The sequence below is a fragment of the Ailuropoda melanoleuca genome, chromosome 10 (genome assembly GCF_002007445.2).
Source record: "Ailuropoda melanoleuca isolate Jingjing chromosome 10, ASM200744v2, whole genome shotgun sequence".
Lineage (NCBI taxonomy): Eukaryota > Metazoa > Chordata > Mammalia > Carnivora > Ursidae > Ailuropoda > Ailuropoda melanoleuca.
Genome location: NC_048227.1, coordinates 97,359,307 through 97,380,413, shown reverse-complemented (window position 1 = coordinate 97,380,413; position 21,107 = coordinate 97,359,307). Strand labels below are relative to the sequence as shown.

At 38.9% G+C, this 21,107-nt stretch overlaps 1 protein-coding gene across 12 annotated transcripts in view; it reads left to right on the top strand.

Annotated features, from left to right (window-relative positions):
- Positions 1–21,107, top strand: part of IPCEF1 (interaction protein for cytohesin exchange factors 1) — a 172,421-nt gene that overhangs the window by 103,195 nt on the left and 48,119 nt on the right. For all 12 annotated transcript variants that reach the window (XM_034669345.1, XM_034669341.1, XM_034669344.1 and 9 more), the window contains 2 exons: positions 18,536–18,609; positions 20,137–20,208. In XM_034669345.1, coding sequence (XP_034525236.1) covers positions 18,536–18,609; positions 20,137–20,208 — 146 coding nt within the window. The remainder of the gene's footprint in view (positions 1–18,535; positions 18,610–20,136; positions 20,209–21,107) is intronic.

The window sequence follows — 21,107 nt, the reverse complement described above, 5'->3', positions numbered from 1 at the left end:
TTCTTCTCTCTGTTAAGAGCTTCTAGACTGGTAGAGGAGAAAGAGCTATGTAAATGACAATCAAAGAAAGGTTGGTGAAAACAATGGCTCTGAGATTGAGCAGTACAGATGAATTCTGTAAATTCTAAGGTTAGAGGAAATAGTTTATGCCAAATGTGAGGGAGTTCTGCCACAGTGATTTTTTTTTTTTCAGCTCTCTGGCAGTTTCTCTCTCTCTCTTTTTTCCTATCTAAAAGGTATGTTTTTCCTTTTTTTTTTTTAAAGAAAAATATCATTTTCAAAGCTGCATGATTTCCTTGGTCAAAGATTTCCTTTACGAGGTAAACACAGTTTTCACCAATCAGAAAACATTAGTTCTGTGTATTGCAGTGAATATAGAACATTTTCGGGGAGAAGATTCTCTTAAGATATGCCTTGGAAGACAGCTTTTTTTTTTTTTTTTTAATTTCAGGGAAGGAGGGTGGGGGGTTGGGCGTTCCAGTAAGGGGCCTATGTGAACAAAGGAATGAAAATAAAAATGAGCTGTGCCAACCCCCTGTGTTGGGCATGTTATTGAATTCCCACAACCTAGCAAGATAGATATTATTATTCCCATTTTTCAAGGGAGTTTACTGAAGCTTAGGGAATTTAAGTAGCTGCTCAAAGTCGCATAAGGAATAAATGGCAGAGCTGGGATTAAAAAAGAAGGTCTACCAGTGCCAAGGCCAGGCTCTTTTCCCTGGGCTGCTTGGTGTCCCCACTGAGAGGTGAGCCAGGGCCAGTACATGGGGCCATCAAACAGCATGCAGGAATGTGGATTTGGTCCAGTAGGTAGTAGGGAGCCACTGCAGATTCTTGGGCCTGAAAATGATCTAATGAAGTTAGATAGTGAAAATATTAACCTAGCAATAATAAATGGGATGTATGGAGAATAAAGGAGCTTCTAGAAGGTCAGTAGTAGATATGAAAAATTGCGGGCACTGGGATGGGAACTCCTGGCTGGTAGTAGACACGGTGAAAATGTGGGACAGGTTTAACAGTAAGAAACAGCAAAGTCTGTTGAATGCTTGGATATAAGACACAAAACATTTGAGGCTAACATAAGAATGATTCCAAGTTTTGGCGCCTGGGAGCTTGAGAAAATAATATGAAAACTGAGGGAGGAAGAATATGGTTAAAAATATGAATTTCCTTTAAACTTATTGTCTTTTACTGTTTCAGTCTTTTACTGTTTTTTTGTTTTTGTTGTTGTTTTTGTTTTTAGTTTCATACATTCTGACTTTGTATAAAATTACTAGAAACCTGCCTTGTTTTGTAGTTAAGTAACTGTTCATTGATTTCATTTGCTCTAATTGCGTCTACAATTCAAGGGAGCCTTGGGGCCCCTGGACCTCACATAGAAAAGGTGAATCAACCAATGCTTGATTTCATGAGAACTGATGAGGTTTGAGGTTAATATCTGGTTTAATACACATGCAGGCTTTTCAGTTTTTGAGAACCCAGTCTGCCTGCCCAACTGTGACCTCTGTTTCCTCCCTCACCGTCCGAATGGTTCCACGTGTCTGTGAGTTCAAGCAATTGGGTCTGTATCATGTGTTTTTGGTCTTTAACTTAATGTGCCCTTCATGTGAATTTCAGAGGAAGGGATTTTTGTTGGAAGCAGTTTTATGAGAGTCTCTACAGCAAAGATCTAATCAGATTTTAGATTAGGCAGAATTTACTTTTGCACGAAATGATCCTTGAAAGCCAGAATTTGTCTGTTTGTGAGACAACTCCTCTGAAAGTTTCAGTGAATATAAAGTGTCTTTCTTTCAGATAAGAAAAATAAAGAATAAGTTCACTTTGCCTTGGAAAAAGACATTTAAGTCTAATGCACCTTTCATTGGCAATCACCTATTAGCACAGATTTTGGGAAAATGTCTGCATGAGTTCACCATAGATTGGAAAACATTTCTGAGGAATTTATGAAGACTTCAGTCTGAGCTTATTATATTCTTTTTTTTTCTTCTTTTACTCACTGCAGTGTACACACCTGAGGGTATATTCTTTACCTTTCTCGTTTAAACTCTGTCGCTAGAGCCTAGAACTAGCAGGGACAGAGTGGGCACCAGTATTTTGTGAGTGAGTTACTTATTATATTGCTTAATCATCAATTATTTCTAGAAATCAATTAATCAAAGCATTATTGAGCACCTTATGTGTTCTCAGAGTTATACCAAAATGAGATGCTTTATTAATAACGGGCTTTAATGTATTTGAACTTTGTATATATTGTGTGAGTCAACAACCAGCTTCTGAGTGTATCCCAAACAAAATTCCATTATTTAAAATTGTTTCTTTGGAGAAGACAGTTCAAACTAATTGTGTAAAATTGATGAACTCTGCCAACATATATTCCTAGTGAGTGTTTGTACCGGAAACGGGAGATTGGAAGGTGTAATACTAGCGGGCCTGCATAGGGCAAAATAGGATGTTGTAGCAGCTGTAAGTGAGCAGTTTACCTCAAGGTGGCAGCTGATGGAAGAAAAGTGTGAGAAGGATTGTTTAGACACCATTCCAAAATCTGAATGTAAGAATAATTGAGGACTTTTTGAATCTGTTACTTCCCTTGTTAAAATTTCGGGTATGTGGGAAAGATCTTTAAAGGGGGCTTTGGTTTAATTTATTTGTTGTCTCTGATGCTACCTGTCGCTGTGTCTTAACATTTATTTCCCTTGGTAGGTCCCAGAATGGATTTCTAGAATCAATCCGCCACAGCTTTATGAGCAGCTCAGTCTCTACTTGGGGCAGGCTGTTTTTAATAACTTCTTGTTGCTCAATTCAGATGACGTGGGAACAATGGCTTGTGTTGCCAATATGATTCTCCTTTAAAATCTTTCCAAACTTTACATAATCAATTGTGAAACACCACGACTATGAAATCCTTTGTTTCCTTTGTCTTGCTCTCAGGAGGCAGTGATATGCTCGGGCACTGCCGATTTGGAAGAGGGTACCAGAGTTAACGATGTAGGACGGGTTGTTGGAAAGGACCATCCTCTTAGCTCACAGCACTGACTGATATGCCCACGCAGCGGTTGTGGCACTGTCTCTCCTCACAGTGTGTTGTGGGCATCTCCAAGACTTCACTCTGTTTTACTTTATCTGTTTTTGGCACCATCCATCTTCTTGCTTGCTGGAAATTTAAATTAATTTTGAAAATGCTTAAAAATCCTATAAAATAGTGTGTGTTCATTTAGAAAACTTAGAAAATAAAATTAAGCAAAATAAAAAAGACAGGGAGACAAACAGAAAGAAATAAATGAATTAAAATCGTTTATTTATTTAAATGAATCACAGTCTTACCACCTTGAGGGGATCATGGTAAACATTTTGATGCATATGTTTCCAATTTTTTTCTATGTTTTCCAAAAATAAAATGATACCATGTTTAATACTGAAACTTGATTTTCTTGCTAAGCAATATATTATCAATATATTTTCTTGTCAACACATCCACATCGTTTCTAGTAGCTGTAATACATATAGTTATACCATCGTTTATTTATCAATCCATAGAATTTAAAATCAAAAATGCCTTTTATTCTAAAACTTATTAAAATAGTCATCAGGTGATAGAATACATAAGGACACATATACTAACTTAAAAATAAAGTGATATGTATTTTAGCTTATATGTATAAATATGTGTATGTTTATATAGCCATTAGTATGTGTATGAGTATTAATATCTGTATAAACATATTGATATGTGTGTATACATACATGTATGTATGTATGTATATGTGTATATAACTTACAAATTCTTTAAGCAAGTAGCAGGAAGGTGGATTTCACCAGCATGGTATAAGGGAGAAACATCACCTGGGTTTTAGTCTTGCAGTTTCTTACCAAGTTGGGTACCCCTGGGTCAGTGATGTAACTTTCTTTCTTTCTTTTTTTTTATTATAATAATATTTTTTTATTATATTATGTTAGTCACCATACAGTACATCCCTGGTTTTTGATGTAAAGTTCCATGATTCATTGGTTGCGTATAACACCCAGTGCATCATGCAATACGTGCCCTCCTTACTACTCATCACCAGCCTATCCCATTCCCCCACCCTCAGTTTGTTTCTCATAGTCCATAGTCTCTCATGCTTCATTCCCCCTTCTGATTATCCCCTCTTTCTTTATCCCTTTCTTCTTTCTATGGATCCACTTTCTTTGACCAAGAATAATATCTTTACGTAATTCCGAGCAACTTTGAGAAGATCAAATGCACCTGAAAGCAAAATAAAAAAAAAATCAAAGGAATACACAAAGAAAGACAATTTTATATATACTTAGGTGAAATGTGCCTGCATAATACTGTGATTTGGAGTTGTAAAAGAATTGGGCTAAGGCTTTTTAGGCACTGGAAATGTTTTCTTTTGGCAAGAATGGCCTATCCTGTGCTGGAGATTCCAAAAAATGCACCTACTAACCATGTGTAAAAGTTGATTTTAAGCTATAAAACGGAGGAGTGAGCTAGAAGGCCCTGGGGGATTCTTCAGCTTAGTAGTTCCCAACCTGGAGGAAGAATTCAGGTAATACATGATTGTGGAGCGAGGCTTGTGTGCACATTTCCCAAGCAATAGAATGACACGTGGCCCATGGGATGAGCTGAACTTTTGGTTACAGCTGAGGATTTTCCTGAGAAGTCATTATTTGCAGATTTATGGTCCCTCTGGAGCAAGCTTTTTTAAGGGCCAAGGACCCAGCTGCTTCAACAAAAAAGCTAACTGATGAGCTCATCTGTCATTGTGTTGCTGTGTTTTGTCCCCTTTAGAGCACGTTTCAGGAACAATTCAAAAGGAATCTATGCAGTGGAAGGAAAAAAAAATTGAATATATTTTTTAAAGATTTTATTTATTTGAGAGAGCAAGCAAGAGAGCGAGAGAGCGCAGGAACAGGGGAGATGGGCAGAGGGAGAGGGAGAAGCAGACTCCCCGTTGAGCAGGGAGCCCAACACGGGGCTCCATCCCAGGACCCCGAGATCATGACCTGAGCCGAAGGCAGACGCTTAGCCGACTGAGCCCCCAGGTGTCCCTAAAACATTGAATATTTTTTAAAGGAGTCAGAATTTAGGAGAACTTGTTTGAAACGATGTCTTCAAAAAGGCACAAGGAAAGAACGTGCTACGGCGGGAGATGTCCGTGGATGTGAATCAGGAGGACAGTTCCATCCTGATGCTGCAGCCAGTTACCACTTTAAGCAAACCATCTGCTCTCTCTGAGCCTTCTTCCTCTTCCGTTTCACAGGTATGCGAATCGATGGTTTTTACCTGTGAAAGGGACGATGCACATTAGCAACACATTAACCACAGTTTTCATACTTTCAGTCTTATGAAAATTATCGTGCTAAATGCATTTTCCTTTACTGACAAATAATGAGTTTTGCAGTAGTATCTTTAAAAAAGGTTTTAAATTTATTTCTTGTTTTTGAAGACTCGTAGTGAAATACACATAACAGGAAATTTCCCATTAACCACTTTGGAGGATATAATTCAGGGGCAAGAGGTATATTCACATTATTATACAACTGTCTCCAGAACTCTCTTCATCTTACAAAACTAAAACTCTGTACTTAATACACAGCAATTCCCCTTCTCTCCTTTCTGCCATCCCTGACAACCACCATTCCGGCTTCTCTGTGAATGTGACTACTCCAGTACTTTCTATGAGTGGAATCACAGTGTTTGCCCTCCTGTGACTGGTTTATTTCACTCAGCATAATGTCGGGAAGGTTCATGCATATTGTGGCATGGCTCAGAATTTCCTTTCTTTCTAAGGCTGGAATTCCATTGTATGTGCATTCCATGCTTTGTTTATCTATTCATGTCTGTCGATGGACACTTTGGCTTGTGTCCACCTTTCGGCTGCCATGGACATTAGTGTACAAATATCTGTTGGAAAGCTTGCTTTCAGTTTTTTTTGGTTATGTTCCCAGGAGTGGGATTGCTGGGTCATAGGGTAGTTCTATTTTTAATTTTTTGCAGAACCAATACTGTTTGCCATAGAGGCTGCTCTATTTTACATACCCTCCAATAGTGTACAAGGGTTCCAATTTCTCCACATCCTCAACAACATTGTTATTTTCTGTTATTTATTTTTTTGAAATTTAATTCTATTTATTTTTTAAAGATTTAGTTATTTGAGAGAGAGCATATGAGGGGGAAGGAAGAGGGAGAGGGAGAGGGAGAGAGAGAATCTCAAGCAGATTGCACTGAGCGCGAAGTCCGATCTCACAATCCTGAGTTGGATGCTTAACTGACTGAGTAACCTAGGCTCCCCCTGCTTGTTTTGTTTTGTTTTGTTTTGTTTTTTTATAATAGCCATTCTAATGGTGTTAAGTATTATCTCATTGTAGTTTTGATTTGCATTTCCCTCATGATTATTAACCTTGACCATCTTTTCATGTCCTTTCTGGCCACTTGTATATCCTGTTTGGAGAAATATCTTTTCCCATTTTTATTGAGGTTGAGTCCCTTAATGACACTCCTGAAACTCATGAAAGCAGTTTGAAGATATTTGAAAGCTCATGATATATCGGAAGACTTAATATACATTGTGTGAAGACAAGATTATGTATTATACTGACTGTGATTTTAAAAGAACCAACCTTATTTTTTATTTCTCCTAAATTTCTAATTTTGAAAGAGGATGCACCAGATTTTTAATTTTCCTGAATGGTATTCCTTTATTTACTCTTCCCCCACTCTTGCTCTAACCGTGGATGGTAGATAACGTTTCTTAGATAGTAAGACATGCAATTTATTCTGTGATAATGAGATTTTATCAAATTTCTTCCTATTCATTTAAAAACCTTTTCTTCCTATGTAGTGCTTTCTCTTCTTTCTCTCCTTCCTCTCCTTCCTTCCTTCCTCCCTCCCCCCCTCTGTGTCTCTCTCTTTTTTCTTTTTCTTTCTTTCTTTTTTCCTTCCTCCCTTCTTCTCTTACTCTCTTCCTCTCTCTCTCTCTTTCTTTCTTTCCTGCTGACGATACCAATCCTATGTACATGAAAATTATTTCTAGGTTTTTAAGGCTTCTGAAAAGTGAGAGGTGATGTGGACAGACTCAGATCACGAGGGTCCTCGTGTGCTCAGGATTTTCTATTACAGAGAACAATAACCAAGACTCTTTTATATGGTGAGGTTTCCGTCTTAATTGTTTTTAAAATGATATTTCAGAAGGCACTGACTATCTTCATATGTCAGACTACCAGAGAGTTCACTAGTAACTTAATTTCATTTAAAACATGATTCCATAAAAAGAGAATGGAAGAATATAGTAAGAATGCTAACTAGGAGAGCTGATTTACAAATCACAGAGTAGGATGCCAGTCACTTCTTATTCATCACTGAAATGTGACCTAACATGAGAGTCAGGTAGTCATGGCCTTGGGTGGTACGTAGGAGGAAATGATGAAGAGGGATTATGGGCGCCAAGCAGTTAGGCTGTTCATGAGTAGGGACCATGAGCAGAAACATTTCTGTGAGAGAAATGGCATCCTATTTTAGATTTCCCACAAGCAGACCCTGAGATGAGGATTTGGGTGCAAGTAGTTTGTTTGGGAAGTGATACCAGAAATACTTGGAAAGGGAATGGGGAAGTGGGACAGGGTGGAAAGTTAGATGGTAAAACTCTCTTTTGTGGGCAAATTATGACTGGGGAACTGAAGCCCAGTTCTGCTGGGGAACTTTGAGAGCCTCCGAGTTTTCCCTGTAAGGGGCCGGGAGCTGGGGTTATTTGAACACCAAGTCCCATCCGTCATGGCTGGAGGGCTCATCCTGAGGCCAGTGCTTCCTGGGCACCTCCACACAGGTGGAAAAGTGGAATCTGGCAGCCAGAGAAGCCCCCACCGAGAGGTGCAGGTGCTGTCAGTGGGCAGTCCGGCAAGCCTGGCCTCTCAGTAAGGAGGGGGGCATGCGGCTGGCTTAGCCACAGCATCTGCCACAGGTGGTCTGTGGTCTGCTTCCTTCCGATGGGTTTCTCTCCTCCTCAGAGTATCCTCAGAGCCTTCATGATGATCACCGCAGAGCTTCTGTCCATTTTTATAATTCAGGCCAGGAATATGTGGGTTCTGTAGAAAATTGGGCCTTGCTGCTTCTTAGTTAAACACATCTACCTAATATTTTCCATGTGGAATATCTATTTCTTTCTTTTTTTTTTAAAGATTTTATTTATTTATTCGACAGAGAGATAGAGACAGCCAGCGAGAGAGGGAACACAAGCAGGGGGAGTGGGAGAGGAAGAAGCAGGCTCATAGCGGAAGAGCCTGATGTGGGGCTCGATCCCAGAACGCCGGGATCACACCCTGAGCCGAAGACAGACGCTTAACTGCTGGGCCACCCAGGCACCCCTGGAATATCTATTTCTAAGCATTTGTAAGAAAAGTCTCTTTGGATCAAAATCTCATTACATTCATAGGGTAATGTTAGACAAACTCAAATGCAACGATATTTTAACAAAAGACATAACCTAGGTAATGTATGGAGGATATACTGAGCTTGCTAGTATTATTGTTGTCCAAAGAATTTAAAATGTTTTCTTAAAGATTTTATTTATTTATTTATTTATTCATTTATTTATAGCATGCATGGGGCCAGGAGCAGAGAGAGAGGGAGAGACTTTGTGCTGTGGAGCCTGAGGCAGGGCTCAATCCCAGGACCCTGAGATCATGACCTGAGCTGAAATCAAGAGTCGGATGCTTAACCGACTGAGCCACCCAGATGCCCCTAAAATATTTTTTACAGCGATTAATTGGATGCAAAGGAGTTCAGACATAGAGACAGTTATTCAGAGGGCTCAGCTGACAATGGACAGAGTAAAAACTTATTTTACTTCATCTTTTTCTTTCCAGATCATTCTTTGTCTTTTCTTTCTATTCCTTTTTTTTTTTTTAAAGATTTTATTTATTTATTATTCGACAGAGATAGAGACAGCCAGAGAGAGAGGGAACACAAGCAGGGGGAGTGGGAGAGAAAGAAGCAGGCTCATAGCTGAAGAGCCTGATGTGGGGCTCGATCCCATAACGCCGGGATCACGCCCTGAGCCGAAGGCAGATGCTCAACCGCTGTGCCACCCAGGCGCCCCTTTCTTTCTATTCCTTTTCCCCATTCTTATCATTGATACCTGAGAATTAATGTCAATAAAATCTTAAAATTTTTTTACAACTTTTACAATTTTACAGCATGACCTGCCTCTGTGTTAGCTCTAGTTAGCCTCGATCTGGTTATGTCTGCTTTTTCACTGTATGGACACTGACCCGAGAGCTTACACGCTCTGACTGATGTCACATGGTCAGCGTGACACATCTGATTCCAAAGCTGGGATTCTTCTTCTGTGCATCCATTCGATGGTAGATTCTCTTCTGTTTTAGCTCCTGGTTGAGACTGTTCGATCTCATATTTAGAATTAGTTAACTGATTTCTGGGTTCTGGTCTGAATTTTGTTTCTTTAAAAATAAACCCATAACTTTCGCATTTTATGATGCCCATCTCGTTTGGTGGCGAGAGTAAAAAACGATCAGTTTCATGCATTCTGGTGCTCCGATGTGATTAATTTCCCTCCGCTGGTTAAGATGGTAGTACCTTGATGGCCTATGCTTAGCACTCAGTAAATGTTAGCTATTATTAGATGTTTCTTGAGTTTATCATGTTTCTTAACAGGATTTCAGGCCTCATCACTGTCAGGCCTGCTTCCCTTATCTAGAAGAGAGGAAGACAATACAAAGGCAAACATCGTTTTTTCTTGCTTCCCTTGCAGTGCTTGTCACAGCCCAGTGCTAATAAGCTCAGCTCTCTGCCTGCAGGTCCAGGTAATACTTGCAGAATGTGTGTGTATTTCCTTTTCTGAAAGGAAGGGGGAGATGAGCTGCTTATCAGAACAGAGCAGCGTGGTGGCCTCTAGTGCCAGCAGAGAACGAGGGAGGCTTTGGGTTCCATGCAGTTCTTTTATGTGTGTGGGGGGAATGTTGGAAGAAACTACTTAAAATGATCTAAAAAAAGAGCAGTGTCGCTACTAAAAATCCTTAGTCTATGTTCCACCAACTATGTGTGGTCAAAATTCTGGGCTCTAGGGTCTCTCGGAGTAGTTATTGTAATGTGTGTGGGGTGACATCACCATGTTTAGGTTCAGTGAGGTTCATTTTTCCTATTTTTAATTTTAGGAATTGCTTCATTTTTTTAAGCTTAAAAAGCATATACATCGTCTCCCTAATTCCAAAGTCAAAACTATGTAACAAATTACAACCAGATAAATCTTGCTCTCATTCCTGTTTCTGCCTCTCTTTGTGTTTGCGTTTCCTGTATGGTTTCCTTCTACAAATATAGGCAAGTATGTATGTACGCAGAGGCAGGCACATCCTCTCTCTTTTTGTACATAAAATTTGCATACTATATCTACTGTCCTGTACCTTTCTTTTTCTCTTACTGTGTCTAGCAGGTTACTCTAAATATATATATATGTCATGCTTTGGATTTATTCATTGCATGTGGATGCCACAGTGTATTCAATGGTCCCCTGATGATACACATTTGGATTCTTTTGTTATTGCAAATAATGTTGCCATGCACATGTTACTACACATTTTTATATTTAGGACAGATCCTAGAAGTTAGATTTCTGGGTCAGAGGGTAAATGCAGTTTTGCCAGTTACTGCCCAGTTTCCTTCCATTGGGTGCCGTTCTGCACCACCACCCGCAATGTATGAGGATGACTGTTTCTCTGTAGAACTAGAGCTTTCACATTTGATTGTACGTTCTCTTTTCTTTTCTTCCATAGTGTTTGTATTTGAAAGACTGTAATTCAGATTTCAATAGTGGTCACAAGTCTGTGTGTATGATGAAGTCTTAGTAACAACTGTTTAAAATGACATGAGAAAGGATGGCTCTGCTTAGAGCTTAGATTTTGTCTGTTTCCAGCAGGCTGGGGCTTTTAAGGCAGAACTGAGCAAACCATGGGTTAATTTGGAGAAAATGGAGTTTTGCAGCTTCTCCTGATTCTGATATTCACTGGAGAACCTCACTTACGTTTCTTTCAAGTCGTTGCAAGAATATTAAATCCAAATTCAAATGTAAACACAAAAACATCTTAAAAAGAAACATATATTTTGTTTTCTAAACTTTTTTTCCCTCCAATTTAAGATTCTATTCATTTAAAGACCTACAATTTATTTAATATCAGGTTTTGGGTGGAAATGATGCACTAAAAGTACATACAGATTCTAAGGTGCCTCTTGATTTCAGAATTATTGAAGTGTAAACAATCAGGTTTCTTAGAATCAGGGAACTATGATTCCATCGAGAATAGAGAGATAATTATACTTTTTATTTTTAACTGTGAAATATCTAACAGTTTCCTACATCACACTTCCTTTGTTTCTGGTTTGGTCTTCTTTAACCTACTTACTCTGGAATATATATATCACTCTTGTTTTTCTAGGTCTATCCTTCTACCTTTTTGATATATGTAGATACTCATGGAGTAATTTTGTCGATTTTGAAAGGTATTTGTAGTGTGAAAGAGCCAAACATTATCGATGGCAACGGATACTGATGTTTGCATTTAAATATTAAAACTTGATGTCCCATTTTAATTAATTTTCAAAAATATGTCTGAAGTGTGGCAAATTCTATATAAACTCTCTTTGTCTCTAAAATTCCTAGAGGCCAAAACTGAAGCTGTAATTTAGCTTAAGCCATAGAATATGGGAAATAGTAAGCCAATTTTGTCTAAAGTTTGAACAAATCATATCGAGTCCCCAGTGAGGGCGCCTGAGACCTTCTATTTTACCTTCTTTCAAGACTTACTGATAACCAAAGAGGAGGGAGTTCATCAGGGTTTTCTGTTCCCCGAACTTTCCTTCATCTTATGTTTTTAAAAACAGTTTTATTGAAATATATTTGACATATCATAAGACTCACCTTATTAAAATTTATAATTCAATAATTTTTGGTAAATTTACTGAGTGATGGGTCAGTTTTAAATAATTTTCATAACATCAATAAAATCCTTCATGCCCATTTACTACCTAATCTTCATTTCCAACCCTGACTCCAGTCAACCCCACTATTTTACTTTCTGTCTCTGGAGATTTGCCTTTTCTCTACATTTCACATAAAGGAATCATATAGTAATATGTGGTTTCTTTTTTCTGGCTTTCACTCAGCATCATGTCTTCAAGGTTTATCTATCTTTTAGCACGTGTCAATAGTTCAATAGACAATATTCCGTTGTGTGAGTAGACCACACTATTTATTTACCCCTTGATGGATATTTAAATTGTTTCCAGTTTTGAGTTATTATGAATAATGCTGCTACAGATATTTGCATGCACATCTTTGCGTGGGCATAAGCTTTCATTTCTCTTGTGTAGATACCTGGGAGTGGAATTGTGGGGTTGTATGGTAATATTATGTTTATGTGTTTTAGAAATTGCCAAACAGTTTTCCAAAGTGGTTTCTGCATCTCGTTTTAGCTCTTTCTTTATTGTCAGAGGAAAAAGACAATGTTCCTGTCATTCATAAAACTCCTTTCTTTATTTCACGTGTATTGAACACCTACATTGTCCCAAATATTAATGATATAACAATAAATGACAAACTCATTTCCTTCGAAGTGCTCACAGTCTATTGGAGAAACAGAGAAATAGTCAGATACTAAATAAAGGAAGAGAAGTACAGAAGCAAAGCCTGCTTCTGGACACAAAGAGGAGGACACTTATTCTAGGCTTAGAGGAACAGGGGCAAATTTTGGAGAAGGTCACACCTAAGTTAATTTGTGGAGCTATATCTAGGGGAGTGAGGTTGGAAGGGCATTTTAAGTCTCGGAGCAGAAGGGAAACCTGCCCTGCCTGTAGTTAGAACCCCTTTACTCTGATCAACTTTACCTTTTTTCCATAGCAATTTTTGCCTGCAATGGGCTATGTAATTTATGTTGATAAATGTGTTTATATGTTGCGCTATTGTCTGTTTTCCCCTCAAGGGTAAAGATCTCTGTCTGTTTTGTCCACTGATATACCCCAGATGTCTGACATGGTGTGTGACACAAAGAAGGTACATAATAAATATTTGTTGAATAAATGAATGTGTAACACGAACAGTTTTGATAAAAATTTGTATTTAATGCTGTCTAATACAGCAGCAGAAGATGGGATCCCACTGAGATGAACGAAATCAAAGTTGCTGGGAAAAGTGGATGGGCTCATATGTGAGGAAGAATACCTTTGAGATTGTTGAACATTATACCAGAAATGGAATAGCATTGTCTCACTTCAGAATTTAAGATAGACTTGGTAAGACAAGGTTGCATAATGGCCAAAGGATGGTTTGATACCTTGGGTAAGAGAACAAGATTTTTTTAAGAGATTTATTTATTTATTTGAGATAGAGAGAGAGACATGTGCACAAGAGTGGGGGGGGAGGCAGAGGGAGAGGGAGAGAGAGAATCCCAAGCAGACTCCCAGCTGAGCATGGAGCCTGATGTGAGGTTTGCTCTCATAACCCTCAGCTGAAATCAAGAATTGGACACTTAACGGACTGGGTCACCCAGGCACCCCAAGAGAACAAGATTTTTTTTACATTAGGATACAGAGAGAAAATTGCGGCTACCGATGCAGAACTTTCAAGTAAATTTTCAGAAAGTGAGGAATTGTTGAGGAGGAAGGACACATTCAAGACAAGTTATTTTGGTTAATATAACAAGGAACAAGGAGTGTGAGGGGGTAGGAGGAGAAGAAGGAGGAGGAAGAGGAGAAAACTGTCATTCCTTTAGGATTTTCCCAATGTGATTGTCATCTTAAAGGCATTTTTGCAAGTCAAATAAGCAAAGGCAATTTTTGGCACAGTTATCTGTGATTTTGAATACAGCTTGAATGTCTTTGGTACAATGAAAAAATGCCTTTGCTAATGAAGGAAAGATTTACTGAGGAAAAACTACTGAGGAAAAAATCTTTTACTCAAATTCATTTTGGTTCTTAGTTGAAGGACTCTCAGCCGTTTCAGTGGTGCAGGAAAAAAAAATCCACCCGAATGATGATTTATAATTTATTTACATTTCAATTTTCATTGATTGACTTTATATTATTATCATCTAATATGGGATTTTGTTCTGAAAATAAATTGTCTACAGAATAATAATGCCATAAATTTGGTGTCAATTCTAATTCGGCTCAAGTGGAAGTATAGCTTTTTCTTTGTTTGAGTTTTTTGTTTATTTTTGGTTGAGTGAGGGGCCAGGGCGATTGGAGGAGATGAAATTGTGTAATTAAGCAGGCCTTGATCATGAAGGGTCTTCCTGCTCTGCTAAGGCAGTCAGACTTGGCCCAAGGGCCATTGGGAACTGCACAGAATTTTAATGAGACAAGTGACACGAAGTGTGTTCAGGGAGTCACGATTTGCTGTGACTGTGATTTGGACACCAAATTGGAGGCAAGGACAGAATTAGAGGAAGGTTGAGAATAGTTTGCCAGACTTCACAGTAAGTGAGGTGAGAATCAGTGGTGAGCTGAAGGAGGTGCTATGGAAGGAATCCTGGGACAGAGGCTGTGGTGAAACATCTCCGTGATGACTTGTATGCATGTTGAGAAGGGTATGGAAGTGTCAAAGATGTCTGCCACATCACCATTTTGGCAACAGGATTGAAGATAATATCGTTCAATGAAGTAGAGAACACAGGAGAAAGAGGAGCAGGCGTTTTGTGGACTAAGTAATAAGTTTGGTGTTGGATTTGTCACTCTCGGAGAGTGTCTTAGTTTGTACAGCTATGACGAGATATCTTCAACCGGTGGCTTAAGCAACAGTCATTTATTCCTCACAGTTCTGGAGGCTGGGCAGTCTAAGATCAAGGTGCTGACAGACTCTGTCTGGTGAGGGCCTTCTTTCTGGGTTGCAGATGGCTGCTTTTTTGCTCTAACCTTACTTGGAGGAGAGAAAGAGGTGGGGGGCTCTGTCTCTTCCTCTTTTTAAAAGGGCATTGATCTGATCATGGGGGATTCACCCTCATGACTTCATCTAAAACTAATTACTTCCCAAAGGCCCCACCTCCAAATACCATCACATGGGGGCTTAGGGCTTCAGAATAGGAATTTGGGGATGGTGGATACAAATATTCAGTCTGTAACAGGGAACCTATGGAATGCTCATGTGAACAGATAATGCCAGGCAGTTGGATCTCTGGGACAGGAGCTCAGGATTAAATCCCAGTTTGAGGTATAGGTTTCGAATACGTGGGTACAGTGGTGATACATGCCACCATGGTAGTGCATATGGTCCCTCACAGAGAGTATTGGAAGTGAGAAGAGATTAGGTTTGTGTTCCGAAGTCTGGGGAACACTGACATTTAAGAAACCAGACAAGAGAAGAGGACCCCGTGAAAGCAAGCACATAGTTGGAGGAGAAGGGATCAGCAGGAATATGTCAGAAAAGCAAGAAATGAGATATTTCTAGAGAGAGACCTTAAGCTTTAGTATCGGTTACTAGGGTTCAGTTGACTGAGGACCAAAAAAGGTAGATGGGATTTAGCAACATGAAACTCATTGGGGTTCAGGTAACTTATAGCTTCTGTGCAACACTGGGCATAACAATGAAGGAGGGGAGGAAATAGAAACAAATGATGAATAGAAACAAATGATGGGCATAACAATGAAGGAGGGGAGGAAATAGAAACAAATGATGAATAGAAACAAATGATGATGCATGGTAGTGCATATGGTCCCTCACAGAGAGTATTGGAAGTGAGAAGAGATTAGGTTTGTGTTCCGAAGTCTGGGGAACACTGACATTTAAGAAACAGACAAGAGAAGAGGACCCCGTGAAAGCAAGCACGTAGTTGGAGGAGAAGGGATCAGCAGGAATATGTCAGAAAAGCAAGAAATGAGATATTTCTAGAGAGAAACCTTAAGTTTTAGTATCGGTTACTAGGGTTCAGTTGACTGAGGACCAAAAAAGGTAGATGGGATTTAGCAACATGAAACTCATTGGGGTTCAGGTAACTTACAGCTTCTGTGCAACACTGGGCATAACAATGAAGGAGGGGAGGAAATAGAAACAAATGATGAATATAAGTTGTTTTCTTTCTAACACAATTATAGAAATTTACATTAAATACTTTAGCCTAACATAGCTTTTGTTTTTTGATTGAGGTGAAATTCACATAAGATTACCCCTCCCTTTTTTTAAGAGGGAGTGGACGGAGGGGCAGAGGGAGAAGGAGAGAGACAATCTTAAGCAGGCTCCACCCCCAGTATGGAGCCTGACTCGGGGCTTGATCTCAGGACCCCGAGATCATGACCTGAGCCGAAATCAAGAGTCAGATGCTCAACTGATGGAGCTACCCGGGCACCGCAAGATTATCCATTTTAAAGTGAGCAGTCAGTGGCATTTGGCGTACTCACAATGTCATGCAATCACCACCTCTGTCTAGTTCCAAACATTTTCAACCCACCGAAAGGGAAGACTCATACCCATTAAACAGTTTCTCCCTATTTTGCACTTTCCCCAACTCCTGGCAACCACTCATCTGTGTTTTGTCTCTGTGGATTTATCTATTCTGGATAGTTCACATAAATGGAATCGTACAACGTGCGATGTTTTGTGTCTGGCTTCTTTCACTTTGCATAATGCTACTGGGGTTCATCCATATTGCAGCATGTATCAGCACTTCCCTTGGTTTTATGGCTGAAGCTTCCATTGTATGGATATACTACAGTTTGTTTATCTGCTCCCCTGTTGATGGGACTGTTTCTACCTTTTGGCTACCGTGAGTAGTATTTCTATGGATATGCATAGTCCTATATTTATTTGAGTACCTGCTTTCACTTCTTCTGGGTATATATCTAGGAGTAGAATTGCTGGTGCCTAAGTTTTTCAAAACTATACTTTTTTTTTTTAAAAAGATTTTATTTATTTATTTGACAGAGAGATAGCCAGCGAGAGAGGGAACACAAGCAGGGGGAGTGGGAGAGGAAGAAGCAGGCCCTCAGCAGGGAGCCTGATGTGGGGCTCGATCCCAGGACCCTGGGATCATGCCCTGAGCCGAAGGCAGACGCTTAAGGACTGAGCCACCCAGGCCCCTCCTCAAAACTATACTTTTATAAATGCTGATAAGAATCCACAGGAAGTATTGTGCATTATAGAAAAAGTTGATTTACACAGTCTGTGTTCTTTAAGTACTTTACATTCTTTTTGAGAGAGGATTGGTGGAATGATCAGTAAACAGTTCATCAAGAAATAGATGAGTTGTATGAAAGCATGCATATATATATGTATATATTTACATCATTTTTTAAGAAGGAAGTTCCCTTTAGAATTGGGTTTTGAGCCTTACAAGAAGAAAGTATTTCAAATGAAGGGATTGGATAGATTAATTCATGTAGGAGAGGAAAGATAGGACAGGCATAGGTTTGAATGCTTCAGTTTAATTTTTCTGAAGAAAGGGTAGGAGTTGTACTCTGGTTGGGGATAAGGGAAAGAGTTGCAGAATGATGAAGTGAAGTAAGAGGACCCGTGACACTAAGTTAATAGCTAGCAGATGTCTAAAATTACAATTGTATTTTCAAAATCAATTTTTTTACTCCTGTCCCATTAGCTGCTGATTGATTTATGATTAATCTTGCAGACTGTATTTCTCTACTCAGAGACACCAGTGTAGATGGAAGAAGATTTGGGTTCTATATGTGACAGGCAATCTAGTCTCCTTGTGTTTCAGTTGTATTTTATCCATAAAGATGAACAAATGCTCAGAGAGGTAGAATGATAATTACATTTCCTTTAGAATTTTTGGTGTTTTGAAGGGACATTCATGTGATGTCCAAAAGAGTCATGTTTTTCTGCAGTCTTTCCTTTGTAGAAAGGCCTCCTAGGAATTGATTATGGAACTGAGATTTCCCGAGACAGGGCTCTGTAGTTTAATCCCTGCGGAACTGCCTAAGACTTGGGAGAAGAACTATTGGTTTGTTGAGTATCCGTTAAGTGTTTTATTTATCTGCCCTCATTTAAGCCTTCTAACAACCAATAAGTTGTTAGATATGTTATGATATGAACCTTGATTTGCCAACTCCAGAATCTGGCCTCTGTCTGCCCTATGCTAGGATGCTTATTACATTCTACCTTCCGTGCTTGTAGCTTACTGGAGTCTGAGAACTGGCTTACTGGAGATGAGAACTGGCTTACTGGAGATGAGAACGATGCTGAGGATGCCTACTAACTCAGCAGGGGGTGGAGCTCTGATGGGTTAGCACTGGTATTTTCCAGGGAGACAGGAAGGGGTGGGCCAAGTCCTATGCATGCCATACCTTGGCCATCCTAAGCGGTGTCATGTTACTTCTCATGGAAAGATTCTGGATGACTTACCAGGAGAATATTAATTTCTCTCATAAAATACACATTTGGATAAGTCCAATGCTGATTCAGGGAGGTATCTTTTAATTTTCTTTCATTTCATTATATGATCTCTATTCAATGTATATGATCTCTATAAACTTACTTCTAGGATTGACTCATTTATTCATATCTGTTATACGTATTTTTCTCAGGCAGAGAAGGCTGATGGATTTGTCAACCTGCCTGATTTCACTGTGGAGAGAGCATCCGAATGCAAGAAAAAGCAGTAAGTTGCCTGTCATTTTCCACAAAACCCTGAGCCAGAATAACATCCCTTCATAATTTTAGTTTCTCGAGTGATGTGCTCATTTGGAAGTTAGTGAAGGTAACACCCAAATATCTAAGAATTTTGAACTTTATAGATTGGCATCCTAAACAACGGTGTAAGTGTTTAACCTCTTGTTTTCTGGAATTTCATTGTATGGAACAGATGGATTTTAAAACCCCATGGAGCCTTGGCATGGCATGTTTTTGACGACCGTGTCTGAGATGGAACGAGAAACAAGCTCCCATCCAGGATGGGCTGGGAGATCAGATGTCAAGATATTTTCTGGGTTAAGAGAATGACTAGCTCAATAGGACTCACCAGAGCTGCCGAAATGATCGCAAGACCAGTTTCTTTTTCTTAGTTCATAATAACATTGTCATCCTTGAAATAGAATTCTTTGAGATATCTTAGATTTGGGGAGTATACCCTGATAGAATTTAAGTCCAAAAGATTTGAGAACAGACAGGAACCAAAAAAAAGTCACTGGCTTATGGTCTCCATTTTACTGAGAAGGGAACAACCCAGAGAGTCTGAGCTTGCCTAGAGCTCACAGGAGAGTTGCTCTGGATCGGCCAACCATACGCCCATTCTCCTGCTCTTTCCATGGCAGCACCCGGCCGCGTTTTGCAAATGTGTCCTCTTCACCTTTTTCTTCACCTTCAGCTTTTTCTTCTGCCTTTGACATCTTTTTTTGTTTTCTCAGAAAGGCATTTATTTCCCTACTCACCTATGTTACCAGTAGTGGCAATTGACTAGATTTTTCTAAGAAAATGCATAAAATGATGTTAGCTTTAAGTCTCTGCCCCTCTAGTGTTGCCGCACATATCCAGGGATACGGAAGATGGTATTGATTTTCATGGTTTTGACCAAACTGGTTATTTACCAAAACGCTGGCCTGTATGGTAGGATTTCCGGTCTCATGATAAAGGGGAACTATTTCATTGTTTGCTAATCTTCAGTATTTTATACTTTTAAACTGAAAATAAATATTTTTCCTTTACTCATAGAGGGTGGCTTGGATAAAGTTTTTGATGTGTTGTTACAGTGTGGACGTTCTATACTTGATTACTTTCCTACACGTAAAATTCTTGTATGTATTTGATTGAATTTGGATCAATATTTTGCTCTATTGATCTGAGTATTTAAGGGACACCTCGAAGACAGTAAATTTTAATTTATTGTCTCTTTCTAGCAAAGCAGTGAGCAAATGAAAATACAAGAATATGCCCATATATTTTAAAAGGAAACTATCGACTAGCCAAGACTCAGCCCTATGCTGGATGTCTCAACATGATAAACTAATTCTCTGCTCTCTACATGAAATAGAGATTAGGCAATGGGTATTTAATGTAACTAAATCATTTTTTATAAATTTACAAAGAGAGCAGATGATTTTACCACACTTACATTTGATTTACTTTCAAACCCACTGACAGCTACACTAATTTCTAATTTTTAATGTGTCTGTGTTTTTCCCCCTTCAAGTGCTTTTAAGATCAGCCATCCACAGATCAAGACCTTTTATTTTGCAGCTGAGAATGCACAAGAAATGAGTGTGTAAGTAGAGAAAATTGCTAAATCTAATCTTTTTGGGAATGGATTACTTTGGTCAGGTGTCAGAATTTTAAGCATGTGTTCGTATCAATTCTTGTTTTATTTACTTCCGTTGCTTTAAAGATTAACCTCTTTAGCACTTGAAGTGTTCTTGCTTTTTTCTCCACCATTGGAAGCATTTTGGAGAACTACATAGATCAAAATGGCTATTTTAGGAAGAAGTAATAAGATTCTTCCGAGGGAACCATTAAGTTGAAAAAGGAAAGGACAGAAGTCCTTATAAGAAAATGTTAAAGTAAGAATCAGCATCACAGGGAGAAAGGCCTGAAAGTACCGTGACCAGTCTCACAGCTTTTAGAATTCTATGTGAAAAATATCTATAACATTTCTTATGTCCTATGTAATTATCATGATGATCCCTGTGTTTATCACTAATCCATATTCTATCCTGAAAATTTTGTAAAACGTCCTTGCTCAGAGTACATCTCACATAAAATTGTATATCCCTAACTCCCTTTCCTGTTTTTTTTTTCTGTTTAAGTAAGTGGAATAAATGCATAGAACACTACCTGCCTCAATCATTCCCTGCTGGTTTAGATTATAGTGTGATCACAATGGCTGTTAATTGAATGAGGCTATATATATTGGAGGCGCTTGAGGCATCAGAGGGCCTTCTATTTAACTTAAGCCCTATTCTCAGATTTCTCAGTGTTCCTCATTACCTTCACATAACTAATAAAAATGTGTCCATGAAATACCTACTAGGTGCCCCACTGCGGCAGATCCTGGGCAATAGAAATAAAAATACATACATAACTCATTCAGAGAGCTTATGGTTTAATCTCTTTTGTTTCATTATACGTAATGATTTCCTTATCAATCTGCTCTGTTTAATTTCTCTT